This window comes from Choloepus didactylus, chromosome 10 (assembly GCF_015220235.1).
Source record: "Choloepus didactylus isolate mChoDid1 chromosome 10, mChoDid1.pri, whole genome shotgun sequence".
Lineage (NCBI taxonomy): Eukaryota > Metazoa > Chordata > Mammalia > Pilosa > Megalonychidae > Choloepus > Choloepus didactylus.
In genome coordinates this window covers 98,449,589-98,471,358 of record NC_051316.1, presented here as the reverse complement: position 1 = coordinate 98,471,358, position 21,770 = coordinate 98,449,589, and the positions used below count along the sequence as shown (strand labels likewise).

Sequence of the window (21,770 nt, the reverse complement as noted above, 5' to 3'; positions counted from 1 at the left end):
AATATGTCAGGACTCCCTTCCATAACAAGGATCCACACTGGAGAGAAACTGCCGAGAGTGGAATCAAATTGAGCAGGATAGGAACAAGAAAGAGGAGGGAAAAAAGGTCTGGAGCAAAGTGGGGGAGGGGAACACAGCCAGGAAAGCTAGAAAGCAGCTGCCGAATTTTTGTACAGTAACAAAAACATAAGAAAGGGTAACTCTGTTAAGTTAGCAAAGCTCTCCCGAACCCCCTCTTACTCTGAAGTTCAGGAAAATTAGTTTTACTCAAAAATGAATAGCACAGCATTGAGGTCAAATTCCATACAAAGTTATTATAAGAAAAAAGAATGAGCAGCGTATCATTCCCATAGACAATGAAAGCAGGGCAGAAAGAAGTGCCCACAAAACAGATGAAAGTTCCAGCCTACTATGTCAAAATGATCTAAAAACATTAAGAAAATGACACAAGACATGGAAGAACATGTACCTGATTTATAAAAACTTAGAAATTTGGGGGGACAGAACTCAGGAAAGAATTAGAAAAAGAAGAAAAACTCTTTTCAGAAGTGAAGACCAAATTAGAAAGAATATAAATCAACTTAACAGATAATGCCTTAAGGAAAACTAAAGAAAAGGAGGAAAACTTTAAAAGATAGAAATGAAGAGGAACACTATCTCAACAAAAATAATAAAGTGTTAGAAAAGAAAGAGATAAAAGAGATTTGAAAGAAAGAGGAAAATATTGAAGACAGGCAAAGAAGACTGAATATATGGATAAGGAATAACTGAAGAAGAAAAACAAAGCAAGGGAAGAGAACTGATGTGAAAAACTATAATTGAAGAAAACGTTCCTGAAATTAAAAAAAAAAAAAAAAAGATTTGAAACTACATGTTCCAAATATGTTGAAAGAGCACATAGCAAACCTGAAACAGACCCAGAGTGAATGACCATCAAGAGATAGTCTAGTAAAATTACTGGACTTCAAAGAAAGAGAAAAAAATTCATTGGGCATCTAGTAAAAAAGAACATGAGACTTATTAGGGAAAGAAAATTAAGATTACCATTAGGCTTTGGAAGCAAAACTTTTTGTCAGAAGAAAATGGAATAATACATTTAAGATACTCAGAAAAGAAAGAACGTACCAAGGATTTTATATCCAGCAAAACTGGCTTTCATGTATAAAGGGCACAAAATACTACTATTGATAAATAAAGTAATTAAAAAAAAATACTAACTGAGGGAATATTGTTTCCATGATCCTCTTTGAGCAATCTATGAGGGAGCAAGCAAAATGACTGAAGAGACCATACCATTGCAAGGTTGGTAACACAGAATTACCTGAAGACTAAGGGAGGGCTGAGAGGGAAGGGTATAGTGTGTAACGGCTGTATGTTCTAGGGATGTAAATATAGTTCAGCTAGTCAAAAATGTGGAGACAGGAGAGAACAGGTTTAAGGTTTTCGGTAATCATGCTGGTAGTAGTATTTGTACTGAGACTGTCGAATGTGAAAATAAATGAGCAACTATGGGATACTCTAATTCTATTATCCCTTGTGCCCTTGAGAACCAGAATTCTCAGCATGGAAGAAAGGCAATACAAACATAATAGAGAAAATTTAGATGAAAGCTCCATAGTGTGAAATTTGAATTGGATATATCAATATGAACACACAAAGTATTTGTGTATATATATATATGTATATGTATATATTTCTAAGCTCTGTCCACTGAAAAGACAAAGAAACAATGACCAACTCAGTAGTAATACGTGTCCTTGGCACCTGCTTTTTGGTCTTGAAATACCATTTCTCATTAAAAGAAACCAGCTCTTCTAAAGAAATGGCTGATTCCAGGTTTGGGACAGGAAATGTATAAGCTGAGACTGGAATATCTTGCAATATCAGATAGTAAGGTAGTTATCAAAGACTACCAGGGTCATGTAAAAAAGTACTCAGGCACCAACTTGAAGAAGTTCTCAGTGACCAAAGTTGAGATAGTCTGAGCTTCAATAATGATAATAATTGCAATAGACTGAAACTTATCAAATATGTTTAAATTCAGGTGCTCATGATAACATTAGGATAAAAAAGGAATGTCACCTTTGGGAAGAACCCCAAATGCAAACGGGAACCAATTTATTATATTAAAAACTGGTAAGTAAAGGGAAAGAATCAAGCCTTTATCCTGCCTTTGCTATATAAACTGTACCACTGGGTAATTAAATATTAGATGAGGGAAAGTGCTTCTTTATAAAAATATTCAAACCAGTAATTGAAAAATAAATGATAAACTTGGAATATCACCGTTTTGAAATTCCCATTGAATGAACAGATATTGGCATTAAGCACCAATGGCTACTAAGATCACTGAAAGAGACACAACCAGACCGAATGTGCCAAATACCACTGGCAGTCTTGCCAAAAGGATTGAACCAGAGTTTATCTAGACTCTGAATCCGACTACCAATTAGCAGGAAGTACAGAGGACAGAGAAACATGGTGAACTGCACCATGATTACACAATCAGCAAAACTGACACTGGAAAATTCTACAGGTAAAACAGCTCAGCTTCTTGAACAAACAAATTGCAATGAAAAAAAGGCATGGAGGAGGAAGCTGTAGTTTAAAAGAAAATGAAAAAGTCACAAATTTCTTTTTTTTTTTTTTATTAAATTCAGTTTTATTGAAATACATTCACACACCATACAATCATCCATGGTATACAATCCACGGTCCACAGTATGATAACATAGTTATGTGTTCATCACCACAATCTATCTCTGAACATTTTCCTTACATCAGAAAGAACCAGAACAAGAATAAAAAATAAAAGTGAAAAAAGAACACCCAAATCATCCCCCCATCGCACCCCATTTGTCCTTTAGTTTTTATCCCCGTTTTTCTACTCATCCATACACTAGATAAAGGGGGTGTGATCCACAAGGTCTTCACAATCACACTGTCACCCCTTGTAATCTACATTATTATATAATTGTCTTCAGGAGTCCAGACTGCTGGGTTGGAGTTTGGTAGTTTCAGGTATTTACTTCTAGCTATTCCAATACATTAAAACCTAAGAGGTCTTATCTATATAGTGCATAAGAATGTCCACCAGAGTGACCTCTCGACTCCATTTGAAATCTCTCAGCCACTGAAACTACTTCGTCTCATTTTGCATCCCCCTTTGGGTCAAGAAGATACTCTCAGTCCCACGATGCCGGGTCCACATTCATCCCCGGGAATCATATTCTGCATTGCTAGAGAGATGTACAACCCTGGGAGTCGGGTCCCAAGTAGGGGGGAGGGCAGCGAGTTCACCTGTCGAGATGGCTCAGTTAGAGAGAGAGAGGGCCACATCTGAGCAACAAAGAGGTACTCAGGGGGAGACTCTTAGGCACAACTACATGCAAGTTTAGACTCTCCTTTGTGGTAACGAGCTTCATAAGGGTAAGTCCCATGATCGAGGGCTCAGCACATCAAACCGCCAGTCCCAATACAACATTTCTTTTTTAAATGGCCAAGACTACACTTTAGTATTTAGGGATAAACATCTGGGTGATAAAACTACCAAAAACAAAACAAAACAAGAAAGTCAGAGTAGTGGTTACTTATGGCAGGTAGGAAGGGGTTGTGATGTGAGAGGTTTCTGGGGTGGATAGTAAAGCTCTATTTCTTGTTCTGGGTTGGGGCGGTCTTTTAATTCTATTAAGCCACTCATGTGATTAAGGAGTGTTTTTTCAAAAATCTGTGTTTTACTTTACAACAAAAAATGTTGAAGGGATAATAACACCTATCTAGTATTGAACATCAAAATTTCTTTGTAAATAGCATCATGATGAGAATTATTACCATCCTTTTCATTAAAAGATGTATACTGTCTTCACTTTGAAAAATAAAACTTCACCTCTACTTCATTGTTTATAGAATAGAATGTACAGAAAACCCAGATATAAACTCATGTTATTTTTATACATTTTAAAAACCAGTATTATTGAGTTCTTTCTACATGCCAGGCACCATACTTATATCATCCCATTTAATCCTCACAACAATTCTATGAAGCAGATTATGTTTATTCTCCCCATTTTACAGATGAGGAAACTGAAGCACAGAGAGGTTAGTTAACTTGTCCAGGACCACCTGATTAGAAAAGTGGCAGCACCATATTTGGAATCCAGATCTGACAGATTCTACTGGGCAGGTTCTATATTTGAATCACCTCTTTTCTCCCAGTGCCTACCACTGTGCGTGCTACAGACTAGGAGCCCAATATCAATTTCTGGAATTAAACTGACTTATTAAATCCTGAAAGTCAGAAAACAGATAGTAAGACAATGCAAGTTACTACCTGTAGTGTCACTTCTTGGAAGTAGAGAGAAATGAAGCGATGGGTTCCTGTGAGCCCAGCAGTCTATGTGACTGCTCTGGGACAGACTGGTCTCTTTGGCACCAGGGCTTGAGTCCAAGCTGGCAAGATGCTTTCTGCATTGAGACTAAACGTGCTTGAGAAACCAGAGGGAGAGTAACAGCTGCATGCTGCTGACAGCAGGGAGTGTAGCAAAATGTTTTCTGAACCCCAGGATTGCAAAGTCACCATCCTGACACATTGAATTATCAACTCCAGACCAAGAAGCAAGATGCTACAGTTGTGTTTCTCACTAGATGCTGGAGGCCAATGACCAAAGAGGATCAGAAGCAGCATGGGACCGGTGGAAAATCGTGACCTCTAGACAGACCTGGTTCCCAGTCCAAGCTCTCTTACCAGCACCCACCCTCATCCTGGAGCCCTCTCTATCCCCTTCCTCAGCTTCCCGTTTCTGCTCAACCCTTATCACCTGACACATTATACATTAACTTTCATCTTTGTTTACTATCTTCTCTTGCCCTTAGAATGTGAAAGATTTGAGGGCTGGGATTTTACTTTGTTCCCTACTGCATCTCCAAGCACCAGAACAGTATCTAGTCGAGTCTTGGTAAATATTTGTCCAAAGTTGTCGAATTAAGTTATTTCAATTCTCTCTGCTTTAAGTTCTTCATTTATCAAATCGGGGATAAGGCCATGCACATTTAACCAAGAAAATAAAAATAAAGGGCAAGAAGCAGGGGAATCAATAAATGTCAGTTTCTTCCCTCCCATACTTCTTTGGATAACAGTCACCAATCCAGAATAAAATTAATCAACTCGGGATAAAAGTTCAGAGAAAAGATAATGACCTTTTAAGCTGGCAATTGAGTTTCTCAGGACAACTGCAAAACCTGCAGATAATTTTTAATGTTATGAAGATGAGGGTACAAATAAATCTTGGTAGGAATATGGGCAAGCACATGGCTTATGATAATGCCAATGAGCTGTGACTGAAGGGGGCAGGATGAGAGAAGACCTACCAGGTCACATCACTAACACGGACCGGCAAACCAAACATAAATAATCTCTGGTTATGGCTTTCCAAAAATCCTGCCACACCTCCACAGAATGTGACTGCTGGTGAATTGGGCACTCACTGTATAAAAAGGGAAGTGGCCTCTGTGGTTCGTTGTGGAGGACAGGGAAGACTAACAGAAAACGAGAACTTTACATCTGTCATCTCTAATTTCTTAAAACAATTTTACTAGGATGGATTTTTTATTCCCATTTAACAAATGAAAAACCTGTGGTTCAGGGAGGGAGTGATCCTTGAGGTTTCACAGCTCTTAAGTGGCAGCTCTCCTGGAATCTCAATTTTCTTTAGCCTGCACCAAAGCGCTTTCTTTGATACCTTTGGAGTACCTCTCCAACACTTGGTTGTTCCATTGTACCTTTTACACGCTCCTCAACCCCACAACCCCAGGAAGAGTATACATTAAGATAAGAAATTAGACATCTGCTAGATAATAATTGTTAGCTAATACAGCTTCAGCAAATTCACTGACGTTTGGGGTACTTCATCAACATGTGGATTTCTCACATTCCTGTTAGCTCCAGGCTAAGCCCACAAAGCTTTAAATACTTCGTTCTTGATTCATTATAAGAGAGGAAGCCCAGTGAAGGTATCATCTAAGTATAATCTTTCCTCTATTTTACAGTTGAGGAAATAAGGTTCAGAAAAGTATAGTAAACTGTCCAGAGTCACAGAGCTGAGAAGAGTCAGAGTCCAGGTTGGCACCAGGTCTAACCAAGGATCAAAGAGCTTTTCATTTCACCATGTTGTTTATTATTTGCCTGGGGAAAGGGAAGGGGTCACTAAATAGTTTTAATATCTGGGATCAGGAAGTGCTGGTCTGGAACCTGTTTGACCTCAGACCCACTCCTCACTCTTTTGCCCTGCTCTTTACAGAAGGGAGGCTGACCTCTGCAAGCTGAATAGCCTGGGCTCCCAGATCAGTGGCTTCCTGCAAGGCTTTTTTTGTGAGTGCTGAAGAGGAGGAGGGAAGGGAGAAGCTGAGTACTATCCCACTCCCTCTCTGCTTGGGCGGGTTGTCCGCAGTGGCTCTCCTCCTCCATGGCTCAAGTGCCCACCAGACAGACCTGCCGTGGCTCCAGCTTTAGTCAAGTAACCTGGTCCCTGGACCCTGAGAACATCAGACCTGCCGTGGCTCCAGCTTTAGTCAAGTAACCTGGTCCCTGGACCCTGAGAACATCATCTCTGGATTTCCTTGCTGCCCTCTTTTGAGTCTCAGCTGCTCCATCACTGTGTTCCTTGCATTATTTCCCCTCTGCTGTAAACATCTGAACACTGATCAAATTGACCAAATTTCTGGACAAAAAGGGGACCAAGTGGCAGCCTGTGGGGGTAGCTAGGAAAGCCAAGTGATGGCTGGGCTCTGCATCTCATGATTACCTGTTGGCCAAAACTTCTGTCTTGTCAGACAAGAAATGTTTTGTAGAAAGAACATGCTTTTCTTTTACTGAGGTTCATAGCGATGAGGCTGGTGTCAAATGAACACAGCTGATATTCTAATGCCATGGTCTCAGAGCAAGAAAAATTTACCATCATACATTACCAACAGCAGTGTTTCCCAAACTGAGTAGTGAGGAGTACTAGATGCATGGAATGTTAATAGGTATTTTTGGGGAGAAAAGGGTTTGGAAAAGTGCTGAGTTAATGTTAAGCAGATTTCTTTACTGCAGAGCTTCAGTAATGTGCATTGTAAATCTCCAAAAAAAGAGTTACAGTACGGGATGTGTGGCAATTCCAAATTTTACTTGATCATGGGAAACATATCAACGTCTTGTAAATCTAATATTTCAAGGAACAATGTTCTGGAAATGTTGGTTTCTGGTATTGGTGCTAAAACCCTTTAGTGGACTTCAAGGTCTTTCATGGACAGGAAGCCGATCACTCTTCCACTTCACCCTTGGCCACACTGCTCCCTGTCTGTGCTCCAGCGACACAACTATTTACAGTACCTGATCATAACATGCAGTTTCAAGCCCTATGCTTTCACACAACTACTTCCTGCCCCCCTCCCGTTCCTGGGAACTGCTATTTCTCCTGGAAGGCCCCATATTCCAGGTATACCCTTCTCTGGAAAGCGCTCCCTCAACACTTAGGTGGAAGTAGTTAGTTCTGCCTTTGAGCATCCACCATCTTGTACAACATTCTACTACAGCACTTAAGACAACTTACTGCAACTCTTTTACTTTCTGCCCCTGCCCCTAAGAACAGTGACTCAGTCTTATTTGCCAGTATGTACAAGCCAGTGCCCAGGGCAGAGAGGGCACCTGGTTAGGTTTGCAGCGTGAACAAGTATTCCAAGATTTAAAATGTTTACATCATTTTCTGGTATCAAGGCTTGATTATAAGCGACTTAAAATTCAGGGTAAATCAAATAAAAGTTCCATTGTTAAAATGATAATGATTAACCATATATTAATGTAGCTATTTTTACTCTAACAAAAATTGATTTTTTAACTAAAATCCTAAAACGAACTGAAAAACAACTACCAGCAAGAAAGCCTGGCACATGGATTAACAGTGCTGTGAGAAAGCCAGCCACTAGGTGTCAGCCCAGGAAAAGAGGAGGGAGGGCCACACTTTTTGTTTAAGTGTTTTACTTTTTCATCCAATTATCACCATAAATATCAAATATTTAAACAACAAAATATTAGGCAATTAAAATTATCTATTAAAGGAATGTTTTTAAAAAGATATCTAAAATTTTGACATTTCCCCTTTGCAAAGTAGTTTATAAATGGTGTTAGTTTAACCTGTGTTTATCAAGAAACGTTTGCACAGATTAGAGAAATTGACTCCTAAAAGGAAACCAGCTCAGTTGTCTTCTGAAAATGCCCTCAAATTGTATGTAACATGGACCATATGGTAATCACCACTGCAGTGAGTGGTCAGAGGAAAGAGCGTGGTCGCTAGAATCAGGCAGATGGAGGGGTCCGAGTCCTAGCTCTGCCACTTCTTGAAAAGTGCCATAACCTTTCCTAGCCTTGGTTTCTCATCAGTAAAATGGGATTATGCCACTCTCTTAATATGGGGGCTGTAAAAATCAAAGAAGGGGATATATGTAAAAGCTTAGCATACAATATATTCTTGATATTCTTTTTTTCCCTTAAGACTTTAAGCCTTAATGATTTATTTAATAAAAATGTGTTTCAGCTTCTGAACAACTAAGGATTTTAAAACTAAGGGCTGTTTTAATTTCATTCATTCAACGGATAGCTCTTGAGCACCTTCTATGTTTCAGGCTCTGTGCCAGGGACACAAGAGTAAATACGATACTCTACTGCCTTTAGGAACAGGCTTTGCTTTCTTTGTGGAAGGGAAGAATCAGAACGAATGTGATGTAGCTTTTATTTCAGAGAATGTACCCACACTCCACAGAAAATCATTGTAGATATATGTACAAGGTAGAGATGGGGGAGGAAATCTACAATTTTATCCTGTAGTCATCATAAATACCATAATTTCTCCCACCACCCCTCTATCTTACATTACTGAGCCCCTACTATGAGCTAGGCACATAAGAAAGAATAAGACAAAGTCCTCCTGTTCTTAAAAGCTCACAGTTTACCTTATGTACATGAAATCATATGTCACTGTTACAGGCTTTAAATCGTTAAGTACTATCACTGCTTGAAAATGAACCAGAAAGGTTTCCTTTTTAGAATCCCATTGAAAAAGACCCTAAAGTGCACTCATTTTGATATGAAGCACTGGCAAAAGCAACCATTTTTCTTTACTGTTGCATCCACAAAAATACAGAATTAAAACTGCCACAACAGAGTCAGCTTAATCCATTAATATTGTACTCCTTTCTTGTATTTTCCTCATCAGAACTGTTTCCTACGCATGGTGATTTCACAGAGGGTGATCCTCTCCAGATCCTAAATGCCTATGGTTAGCTACCATGCAGCTGTGGGTTGTGCCTTTGCTTTACATTTGTGCATTCACTGTGTGATGTTTATGTCAGATTATTCTTCTTAGTGCTCTAAGATGAAGCTGTGGATGATTTTTTGTTTTTTAAACCAAGCATGTATATTGTGTCTTACAAATACTATCGCAAGTCTTTCTGAAGCACAGCATGAGGAAACAGGTATCTGTCATCATTTGTTCAGCCATTCACTCAACAAACATTTAATGAGCACCCACTAAATACTAGACTATGCAAGGGACACCAGGTATATGAAATATGGAACCATCCTAAAGGAGCAAAGTAAGAAAGGAGTCGGCGTTATTAAAATGAGATGAAGTTAAAGCCTAGAATTCCCCCTGGAGAGTCGAAGATATACTACCTTGTGTTTTATTTTTCAACCATTTCAGAAATATGAGGATTTCATTTTGATTATATTCACTCATGCTCTTTGAAATCACTTAGTTAAGCTTGATCATAGTGTTTAAGTAGATTCCCTGCCAGTTCTCATCTTCTCTCAGGGACTAACTTTTCTCTTGGGCAGCCTACTTCTAGAACAATGGTTTTCGGTTCAGCAAGCATTCACTGTGTGACTCGGAGGTGCCAGGACTCCCAGTCTGTGTTCCTAAGGAACATCAGTGTCCCCGTGAGATGGATAGTGGAGATTTGAGACCGGTTTTTAACATGATGATATGTTCCCAATAGGTAAAACATGTTTTGATGAGATAGAAAAAATTCTCAATCATATTTTCTCTTAAGCATTTTTAAAAATTGGCTCTAAAGTATTTTAATTTTAAACCCTTGATACCTTCCATCCCCATTTGCCTGTAAGTGCTGGTGAACAATAAACATGAATAAATAAGTACCGAAAAATATTAAAGGAAATAACTAAATATATGATTTCTTATAAATCCTTTATGTATCATTTGAGATACAAGCCACACTTTCATAGTTAGTTCAAAATAGAATTAAACGGGTCAGAATTTCATTATGTTTTGCATGGTTTTGAGTACTCGGATACTTGCTGAACACATACAAACACCACTACTATAGAATGTGGCAGTCTTACTCTCTCCTCTCCCCGTTTCACCTTCCAATCATCCAGGACTGGTCACCATCATTTAGTTAACATCTACTATCAGCAAGACACTGTTCTGCTGTTAAACAAACATTATTACTGCTTATCTCAATCGTCCTACAAGGTAGGCATTATCAGTCCCAATTCACAAACTGAGGCTCAGAGAGATTATGTGACTTCCAAGATCATCTTCTAGTAGATGACACAGCCAGGGTTAAAACCCAGGTGTGACTCTAAAACCCGCACTTGGTGTGGTTATAGCCACACAACTTAGAGCCATGGAGCTGAAGCAGTGACCCCTGGAGAGCTAGTGGTGGAAGCACCTTTCCTATTTCTGCTCATTCCCAGGACACAAGCTTGCCTGGGATGAACACAAAAATGAGAAGGTGATAACCAGTAAGTTTAAAAAAATGTATTTATATTTATTTTCAGTACAAATATTCTTATTAGAGTGTAATCAAAATATTAGTGACCATTTAGAAATTAGAAAAAAAAAATGAAATATTACCATAGTCCCACTGAACTAACCTACAACTACCTCTCCAGTCCACCTTAGACTCCCGGTGTCCATATAACTGCTTAGCTCAGGCCTGTGAGTTTTGGCTCTAGTTCCCTATCTACTGCCTCAAAAAACTGGAAAATAAGAAAATCTGTCACAACCTTTTCCTATTGACTATACTCATGGGTATCTATGCATGCTTCAAAAAGATACTACCATCCACTTAAAAAAACCATGGGCCCTGAAGACAGATCTGGTTTCATTCCCAGTTCTACCTTTCCCAGTCAGTGTGGAGAGTTTCAGAGCCTAATCATGGGCACATAGGCACACACACCAACCCTTTCCAGGCTTCATCTTATTTCCCCTTTCTCCTAGTTTCCTCTCTTCCTTATTGCTTATCTTGTTGCATACTGTACGTATTGTTTTAAGGGTTTCTCAAACTCTTTTTAGTACAAGATGGAGGTGAAGAAAAATCAATAATACCCCTTACAGGTGTTCTAGGTACCTTTTGCTTGCCTATGTGGAGGACAGGGAGTGCAAACCATCAGGGGTTCTTAATTCTTTCCATTTTGAGTCGCTCTTCGGCTGAGTCAACTGAAATCCGTCTCTTTACAACATCGTGAGAAGCTGGCAGCCAGTCAGGCTTCTGCATGGCCTTCTACTCAGAGGGCTTTGAAACATAGCATTTCAAAGCTTTATTCACAAAGTTATTTAGGGGAATTTTAAATATAATACCAAAAGACTACAATAACCTAAATATCCAACATGAGAGAGGGATTACAGAAATTATGGTAGCTGTACTTGATGCAATATTCTGCAGCCAAGTAAAAATGCTTATAAAGTAATGTTAATGGGAAAAACAAACTTTTAACTTACATTAGATTGCAGCTACATAAATAACTTTGCATAGTGAAAAAATAATTAAAGTGAATACACAAAAGGTAGTTCAGGTAGTTGTAGGTTAGTTCAGTGGGACTATGGTAATATTTCATTTTTTTTTCTAATTTCTAAATGGTCACTAATATTTTGATTATACTCTAATAAGAGCATTTGTACTGAAAATAAATACATTTTTTTAAAACCCATGAGATCAACAGTGTTACTCAGCAAGGAGACAGATACATATGATATTTTTCAACCTGCTCCAACACAGCTTCGTGTATTCATGCTTGAAAGCCAGGCTATCAATCTGTTTTTATTTTAACTTCTCTGTCTTCAAGGGGTTTTAGGTGGATAAACATGACTCAGGAGAACCATGTGCAAATTCAGGGTCTGTAAGTTGGATGATGCCAGTGTACCCATGGCTGAATCTGGAAGCCTGGCCTCTTGGGATGGGTAAGAGAGCAGGACTGGAGTGAGTTGGCTGCTGCCTGCACAGCCTGCTTCATGCACTGGACACAGGAACTGTCTGCTTCCTGGTCTACCCCATCCGCACCCCAGCGTATGTTCTTGGTGGGCAGGAGCTCTGCTTCATTCAGCCCTGACAGGGTCACACAAGCTTGTTGAATAAACAACTCCCATTAGTGCTCCATCTATGCTAGCCTTTCTGCAGATATCAGGGCAGGACAGGATGTAGCTTAAAGCACCAATATCCGAGGATTTTGTTCTTCAAGCTAACATTTACCAAGGTCCGGCAATGTGCCAGACATGAGGAGAAGCACTTTCACATGTTCCGTCTTAAGTCCCTGATCAACCCTGTGAGGTGGTTCTGGTCCCTGTATGAGCTACAAAACAAGAAACCCTGAATGGAGAAAGGGATGAAATTAAAACACATAATTCTATTTTTTAAAGTTCTGTAAAACTGAGGTCACTGTGCTATGAAATGTCTTTCAAAGGGTATGGGTTAGTCTTATTCAGATTTCATGATGACATAATTTTAAACAAAGAGTGAGGTAAAAGTGAGGTTCTTTAAAAAAAAACTTCATTCATTCTCCCTAGAAGGGAAAAGGGGAACATTCAAGGCAAATCCATGAACTACAATGCTACATACATCCTCCAAAAGTTGCAGGCTTCCAACAGGAAGGGAAAAGATCCTTGGCCCAGCAATTAAAATCATTTGTCTTTTATCCCTTTCTTGCCAAAAAGGACCCCAGCCCTAACTAGTTAATCCCTAACACACACTGCTACTCCCAGAGTTGCCAGGCAACTGGTAGGCGGTGTGTCAGAGAGCAAGAAAGGCCTAAATAAATGAGCTGGAGCCTGGGCAGCTGCTTGACATGGAGAAAGGCAGTTTCTCCGAATGGGCAGCCTGGCTGCTTGTGGTTCTGTCCTTTAAGTGGAGAAGAACAAGTTGGTTTGGCCAATATTGTTAAATATCTTGGGCTTTGCACGTGATATTCTCTGGGTGACTGAAAAAATGGGTCACATGCCCTGGTGATTTGCAGACACCCTCCCCTCTGACAGCCAGCAGCACCCTCCAGCCTAAAGACAGAACAGGACGCAATGGATATACACTGAACAGAGGCCGAGGGCCACCCTCCTGTCTCAAAGGCCTCTCGGTTCCTTAATTTCCTTCATCCATCCTTCCATCACTCTTTCAAAATATACTCACTGATGCCTACACTGTGCCATGAACTCGTGCCAGGTACTGGAAATGCAGGGACAAAGAGTTATTAATGTGGAGTATGAACAAAGATGGCAGCGGGGTGTGGTGGGACGAGCTGCTTGGGTTTTGGAGTCAGGCTGACCTGAGTTTGCAGTCTGGCACTACTCCTTACCAGGAAGCCATCATCCATCTGAGCCTCCATCCCCCATCTATAAATTGGATAAGGGGCAATGGCTTCTCAGGATAGCCAAGGGAAAGAATTGAGATTGTGGGATGTGAAGCAACTCAGAGTTGAACAGCCCTGGCAGGGTGGGAGGCCAATGAGCAGGGAGAAGGCTTGGTTGTGGCTGAAATCAGCTTGGCTTCTCAAGACCTCTTTGAAACAATTTACTTGGCCCTGAAGAGAGAGACACCACCAGTGAGTCAACACAGGCCTTCCTCGCCCTGGGGTGGACACATAGCTCACCCCAGCACCCTCAGAAGGCCAGGATGGGGAGGTGCAGCCCAGCTCCTGCACATGGCCATGGCTCAGGAGAGGAAAGAAAACAAAGCTCAAGAGTTTCCCTTAGCCAGCTGCATTTGAAGTTTTTCTAGTAGGAAAAGAAAAGAAAAGGAAAAAAAAAGTCCAAGGAGTTCAAAATTTCAAGTGAGCTCTGGGCCGGAGACGGGTCTTCAGACCAGGTGGTGGAGGAGGAGTTGCCCATCTCTGTCTCTTGGGCTTGGGCTCAGCCCCTCCTCACAGAGCAGCTTGGAGGGTACAGTCCCTAAGCTGCTCCAGGCTGCTCTGCGTCCTCCTTAGCAGAGGAGGTGAGAGCACCTTGCAGGGCACTCTGCCCTCTGAACCTTGTCCTGGCCTCGACACTGTACATCTGCTGCTCTAGGCCCTGCCCTTGTCATCTGCCTTAGAGACTCTCCTCTCCAGACTACCACCTGTTTCCGGACTCCAGTTTTCCCTCACAGTATATGCCATGGGTCTTAAATATACTCAGATTCTTTGACCCAGTAAATCCTCTTCAGGGAATCTGCCTAAGGAAATCTTCTGACTGTGTATGAAGAGTTATACAAAGATGTCCATTACAGTGTAGTTTAAAATGGTTACGTTGCCGACAATCCAAAGAAACAGTGTCAGGATAACGGGGTGGGTCTCTGCACTGATTTCAGACCTCAGAAATTGCTAAAAAAAATCTCTGGGAGTGGGGCCCTGACATTTGCATTTTTTAAAGCACCACAGGTGATTCTGATTCGCAGCCTGTTTTGAAAACTGGGATCACCTGATGGGATGTGTGCAGTGATTGTAACTGATGTTTAAGAAGCGTTTTTATATGACGTGAAAAAATGCTTATGACATACTAAAGGCAAAAACAAATAAACAACTGGAATATTGGACTGTTTTCCCAGGAAGATCTCAACTGTCTAAAAGAAAATAAAAAAATAAAAAACAAAACCAAAATGAAACAAAATCAAACCCAAAACCCTAGGACCTAGGTGGAAACATACTAACATGTTATTTTAACTCCAGATGATTGGATTATGGACTTTTTTTTTTTTACACAGAGAATGTTCAAGTTTCATAACTAGAGAAAAAACTAAAAGACAAGTAGCCTGGGAAGGCCCGCTCCAGGCAGGCTCACCCAAGGCACTGTCACTCCCAGCCTGGAGGCACTCTCCCCTTAGATTACAATAGCTGACTTGCAAGCTCACAGGGGTTTTGCATTCATTATTTTAATTAAGTTTCAAAACAACCTTGCATGGGAAGTGTTGTCACCAGTTTTTCAGATGAGGAGAATTTGCCAGAATTAAATCTGTGGTTTGAATACCATTTAGGTAGCATGGTGATGACCTTTGGCTCAGTGCTCTGTGGGAAGGTTTCAGGCCCTATGGCTTCCCTCTTGGCCTTACAGAAATGGCGAATTCAGGCTAAGAAGAAATCCATTCTGGCACAGGTGAATGGGATTGAAAGCCCAACAGCTCCGCCATTGTTCCACTGATTCTAAGACACAAATTTTTTTCACATTGTAACATCTTTGAAATATGGATGTGCCTTACAAATGATGGCATCCTTCAAGTACAATTGGCAGCACTTTTTCCCATTCTTAATGGTACCTAAAATAATGGTGCATTCTATGACTGAATGGCAGCTTGGGGTTGATGAAATGTGGAATGTTTATAACCAAACTCATCATCCTACCTTCAAAATTATATTTTTTAATGGCTACATAATCTTCTATCCCATGAATATACTTTACTTAACAGTTGCCTTTTATGGGCCATGTAGTTGGTTCCCAATTTTTCTATTATATAAATACTGTTACTGTGAATACCTTTGCATTAAGCTTCCTATTTTTCTACTCGTGATATCAATTATCACCCTCTCCCAGGTGCCCAAATCTTGGGAGACATTTTGACATTCCCTTGCTGGCTGATCTCCCATATTTTGTCTCTTACTGAGTCTAGTCTTTTCTTCCTTTGTGGTACTTTTTCCTGGAGTAACTACCTGAGGACTCCATTGTGAGTTCCCGTAACGGTCCCCTAGCTGGTCTCTGCCCCCAGCTTCCCTTCCAGTTGATCACTGCACTAATGCTGAAACATGACTAACTGCATCATATCCCTGCTCAAAAATTTATCCTATCTGCAGGGTGAAGTTCAGACTCCTTATTGGCATCCAAGGCGCTGAAGCATTTGGCTCCAACCTCTCCTACAGCCCCATCTTCTCACCCAAACTCATTACTCTAGACAAACCAGCCTACTCGCTGGCTTTGAGGGGGCCTGTGGCAAGCCTTCACTCACTCTACACCACAACATGAAGGCATTCTTCTTTCTTTTTCCAAACCCTACCCATCGGATCCAGTCCAAGTTTCACCTTTCTTGTGAAATGATTTATGACTCATTTATACTCAACCTGGAGATATAGAAAGGACTGGTATTCTTCCTCTCATTTTGCAGGTAAAGAAACAGAAGTTTAAAGAGATTAGGTGGCTTGCTGAAGGTCCTGCAGCTAAGAAGCGCAGAGCCAGGCTTTAGACTCTGGGTCTTCTATGCTTAAATTGCCTTTCTGACACCAGGGCAAGTACACCATCAACTCCACTTGAAGAGGAACTTGTGCCTGGATCACATACCCAGAAAATGTTCCTGAAGGCAAAAGCCTCTGGATTCTAGACATACACATGACAACAATGAGAGCAAAAATACTTCTGTCAATGTTTCCGGCAACCCAAGGAAAGGATTAAGCCAGCTGTCCACTCCCCATTTTAGAGACGAGGAGACAATGATATTTTCCTTGACTCGTGCTAGCATGCAAAACAAAACTTAGATCTGATTTGGCTGGGCCCAAGATCATGCAGAGAATCAGTACTACCTCACTTCAAGAAAGGCAGGATATGGGGAACTTGCTGTAAGCTCAAGGGCTTTAAAAGACCTAAGAGAAGTATTTCTTGGGAGGCAGAAAGTGAGTACATCCCTTCTATTATTAGGTGACACTGCACGAAAGCTGAGGCAGCCAAGAAAATAAGGCGCCAGTGTTGGATGGGAAACCTGGATGATGGTGTCATTCAGCTGCTGTTCCTGAGTATCCCCTGCCTGGCCACTTCACAGAGACTATGCCCTGGGTGAATGAAAAACAGGTGTTTGCTATTATGCTTTGTGTTTCATTTAGACATGATGGAGTCATAGCAGTAAAAAGATACACTAACAAAGTATAATTGCGGCTCATGAGGAAGTATGTGTGTGACCACAGTTCACGGTCTGAGATTTTACATGAAATGCATTGCCTGATATCCACTCACCTTTTGTCATTTTATTTAATAAACCACTAAGGATTTAAAACAACAACGACAACAACAAAACAGAAAAAAACACCCCTGGCCCCCAGGCAATGTACCCTATGCTGTTCCCTCACACCCCACTCTGGCTAGGCTGGGGTGTGGCTGCCAACCACCCACCTCCCCAGGAAGAACAGAGCAGCTGCAAAGTCTTCCCTGAGATCCCGACGGAAAAGGACTCTCAGCTAGGTTCCCCTCCAATGTTCTCTCATATTCTGGGATGACCCAGGTCTCCAGACAAATTTTTCCATTCTCCTGGGCCAGGAGGTCAAGAGCAGGCTGAGGAGAGGGTTATCAGATGAAAGCTTTTCCCTGAAGCTGGGAGACTTAGGTTTTAGGGGAGACCTGATGTCTTCATACCTTCATAACTAACCACCTCATAGGGCAGGCAGGGGACATGGATGAGTCAACTGAGGCTCAGAGAGATGGACGTGCTGTGGAGGCAGATAACATCATTTCCCAGACCACAGTGTGCTTTGTAGTCATTTATACCAAGACCAATTATAGGAGCCACTAAGAAGTGAATCCTCAGGATGCTTTGTTTTCTCATGTGTGAGCAGAAGTCCCTTTGAAGGAAAGGGGGCAGTGAGGCACACTGGGAAAAGCATGGGTTTTGGGACCATCTGGCTCCTCCGCTGGTTAGCAAGTCATTTCTCTTCTCTGAGCCTCAGTTTTCTCCATGGAAAGTGGAGACGACCATCACTACCTCATAGGCTTACTGTGAATCCTCAATGAGAGCAGGCGTGTGTTAAGAGCCTGGTGCTGTCTCTAACATGCAGTTGGTATTTACTGTCCAGGAGAGTATTAACATTCATAGGAGCAGTGAGTGTTTCACATATGACAGCATGGCTGCTTTGTGCTCAGAGGTAGGGCGAGGGGAGGACACTGCTGCTGTTACCCACACACATATTGCTTCTAGGTAGACTCAACAACCAGAAGAGTCATGGGATTTCTTAGCCTTGACCAAACATGGACTCTAAAACATGCCAAGAGCCTACTCACCGGCTCAATTTTCAGAGCGTTTCGGTAGCTCCCGAAGAAAGCAGCCTGGGCCTTGAGGAATGCTCTAGCCACACCATCACCAGTGGTTGTGGAGACCTTCTTCAGTCTGTTCTTCAGTGAAGAAATCTGGTAATGGAGATAAAAGATGCACAGGTTGAGGACAGGGTCAGAGCTAGAAAATACCTTAATGGGGGGGTTGATTTGATATCTCAGCTACTGGGAGAACAAAAATACATTCAATATTAGGTCAGGTTTTTGAAATCTGAATGAATGGCGCTCCTTTAGAGAACATCTAATAAAAATAAAATCAAAGCCATTTCCTGAGCAGTTACTATGTGCCAGGTGAGTGCTCTCACATACATTTTCCAATTTAATTCTTACAACAATCCTGTGAGGAAGAGTCTCAGAGAAGCTCTTCCGAGGAATAAATCCAAGGAATAAATTCAAGATGTAGCCAAATAGGAAGGTGGATCAAAGTCTTGTAATCTGAACTCCAACTACCCAAAGACTTTTAGTTTCAATTCCATTCTCTCTTTATTAGAAATATTAGAAATAAATGGCTTATTTATATACCTCATACCTGAATCTCCAAAGGGCTAGTGGCAGATTATAGAAACGCATTCAACAGATTAAAACAAAACCAACAAGAAGAATGGGAAAAGAAGAAGACAAGAGTAAATTTAGTTTAGAAATGTCTTAGGTCTTACATGGTGGCTGGAAATGGGCTGCGAATTTGACTTAATAGCCTCCTACCAGCCAAAACAAAGAAGGAAACATGAAAAGTTGTGAGAATCCCTGGATCTACATATCACAAACAAACCAGTCAAACGAACACAGATTTTCCTGAAAGTGACAACTAAAAGAGACGTTTCTCATGAGTCCTCAATGTGTGGAAAGACTGTTTGATATGGTGGCTGTTGCTGTCAACATCAGAGACAATACAATATTAAGCTTCCCAGAATGTTTCTCTGCTACTTTGAAGCTGATACGTACTTGCAGAAAAGGCCATGCTCTTTTAATCCATCCCTGTGGGTGTAGACCTATTATGGGTGGGATCTTTTGGTTAGCTTACTTCAACTGAGATGTGACCCAACCCATTTAAGGTGGGTCTTAATCCTTTAATAGAGTCCTTTATGAGGATAAGACAGAGATAAATGCCCAGAGAGCTTGGAGAAAAAAGCCCCTGGAAAAGCTGAGAGAGCCACTGAACCCAGAAGCTGAAAGCAACAGACCCATGAGAGAAGGACCAGCAGACACTGGCCATGTGCCTTCCTATGTGACAGAGGTATCCCAGATGCTGGCGGACTTTCTTCAGGGAAGGTATCTTCCTGTTGATGCCTTAATTTGGACATTTTCATGGCCTTAGAACTGTAAATTTGTAAACTCATAAATCCCCATTGTAAAAGCCAACCCATTTCTGGTATTTTGCATTCTGGCAGCTTTAGCAAACTGAAACAGTTCTTAATATGCATCTCATTCATCTTGGGGTGCCATATTGCACAACTTCAGGGGACACCATGCATACTGTGTTCTATGTGAAAGTACTCCTGGAATTGTGCAATGACCTCAAGTCATTCATTCACTCAACAAATATTCATTACTTCCTGCATGCCCAGGACTATGTTAGGTGTTGCAATAAAGCAGGCCAGACATGGGCCCTGCCCTCATTAAGCTTACATTCTAGTGAGGAAAACATCAATACATGCAATATTGCTACTGTGATGCACCTACAATAGAGCTCACCAAAGAAGATTCCTGGTGGGAAACAGGCTTGGGCTGAGATCTGACGGATGAGTTACAGTAGTTACTAGGCAAAGAGGAGAGGGAACAGTGTGTATAGCACAGGGAGTAATATGTGCAAAGGGCTCTGTACTGAGACGGAATTCAGAGAGTGGAAAGAACTGTGACTTAAGAGGAGAGAATGAGAGGGGATGTGACCTAAAATGAGACTGGAGAGAAAGGCAGGACTTCAAAAGGCTCAGGAGGCACATTAAAGAACTTTCTCCTTCATTGTGGAAAATCAATGGAAAGCTGATGATTGATTTTAAGCCATCAGGTGGTATATCAAGAGCATGTTTCAGGGAAACTAATTTTGTCAGGGGTTTATATAGAGTACTGTGTAACCGTCTGACATTATTAAAGGATAAAATTTCGGGTAAAATTTAAGGATAAAATAGAAAATGAGATACAGGTGGTCTATGAATCATCTACTAATTTTTAGTACGACTGAAAATTATTTTTCTGGGCAGAGGATCTGTAGCTTCCATCAAATTCCTAAAGTTGTCTATGAACCTAAAAATATTAAAGAATCATTGAACTGGGATGGACAACATACATTTTAGAAATGCTCCATAGATATTTCTTGTTACTAAGCTTCTGATAAGGGATTTGTTTTTGCAGCTTCATTGAGACATATTTCACATACCATAACATTCATTCATTTCAAATGTACAGTTCAGTTAGTATATACACAAGGTTTGCAACCATCACTACTATCTAATTCTAGAAAATTTTTGTCACCTTAAAAAGAAACCTTATACCCATTAGCAGATAATCTCCATTCCGCCCTCCCCCCTGCCCCAGACTGTCACTAGTCTACTTTCAGTTTCTAAGCATTTGCCTATTCTGGACATTTCATAAATGGAATCAGACAATATGTGGTCTGTTGTGATTGGCTTCTTTCACTCTGCATAATGTTTTCAGAGTTAAGCCATGTTATACCAAGTGTCAATAATTTCCTTTTTATGGCTGAAAAATATTCTGTTGTATGGATATACCACATTTCATTTAGCCACTCATCACTTGATGGACATTCGGCCATTTCAACTTTTTGGCTACTGGGAATAACGCTGCTACGAACACTTGTGCACAAGTTTTTGTGTGGAGACGAGGAATTTTGAGTCAAAAACCTGAAGGACAAAAATCCTCTGTTGCCATGTCTTCTGCAACGAAGATACCTGAAAGGCCACAGGAAACCATGGAGTGCTGTGTTAGCACACAGCAAACCATCAATAAATGTTAACTGAGTCATAGGGAAAAAATCCGATGCTGTCACTAAAGGGACACACCATGTGTTTAGAATGAAGTGAAGGTGAGACTACCGTCCCCCGGTAAGTCAGAAGTCCATGGAGAACATGCATCTGAGAACATGCTACCCAACCTCTGCTCAGAGTGGACCAAGGAAAACAATATTTCTCTGGAAGTGGTTTGTAGTATGTCCCAAAACCTGGTTAGAAATAACCAGATTATTGTGACACCTTCCCCTCCAATCCCCCCTCTCCCAGGACACAAGAGCCCAGAGCTACTGTGTGAGAGCCCACAAGGGTTCAGGCCACTCAGCACCCAGGCAGACGCTGCCATGGACTGAAAACTTGGAAGAGCAATATGAAAAAGAAACATGCTTTATTAAAATGTTAAAAATATTATGCGCTCCCCACCCAATGATAAAAATCCTGCCCCTCCTGGGGACTGGAGTGACATTTCCATCCTTTGAAATGGTGCAAG

The 21,770-nt window shown here is 41.0% G+C and overlaps 1 protein-coding gene across 5 annotated transcripts in view; it reads right to left on the bottom strand.

The window, feature by feature from the left end:
* The window catches only part of DENND1A (DENN domain containing 1A), a 669,505-nt gene that overhangs the window by 143,793 nt on the left and 503,942 nt on the right, over nt 1-21,770 (bottom strand). For all 5 annotated transcript variants that reach the window (XM_037851268.1, XM_037851271.1, XM_037851269.1 and 2 more), the window contains one exon: nt 18,267-18,392. In XM_037851268.1, coding sequence (XP_037707196.1) covers nt 18,267-18,392 — 126 coding nt within the window. The remainder of the gene's footprint in view (nt 1-18,266; nt 18,393-21,770) is intronic.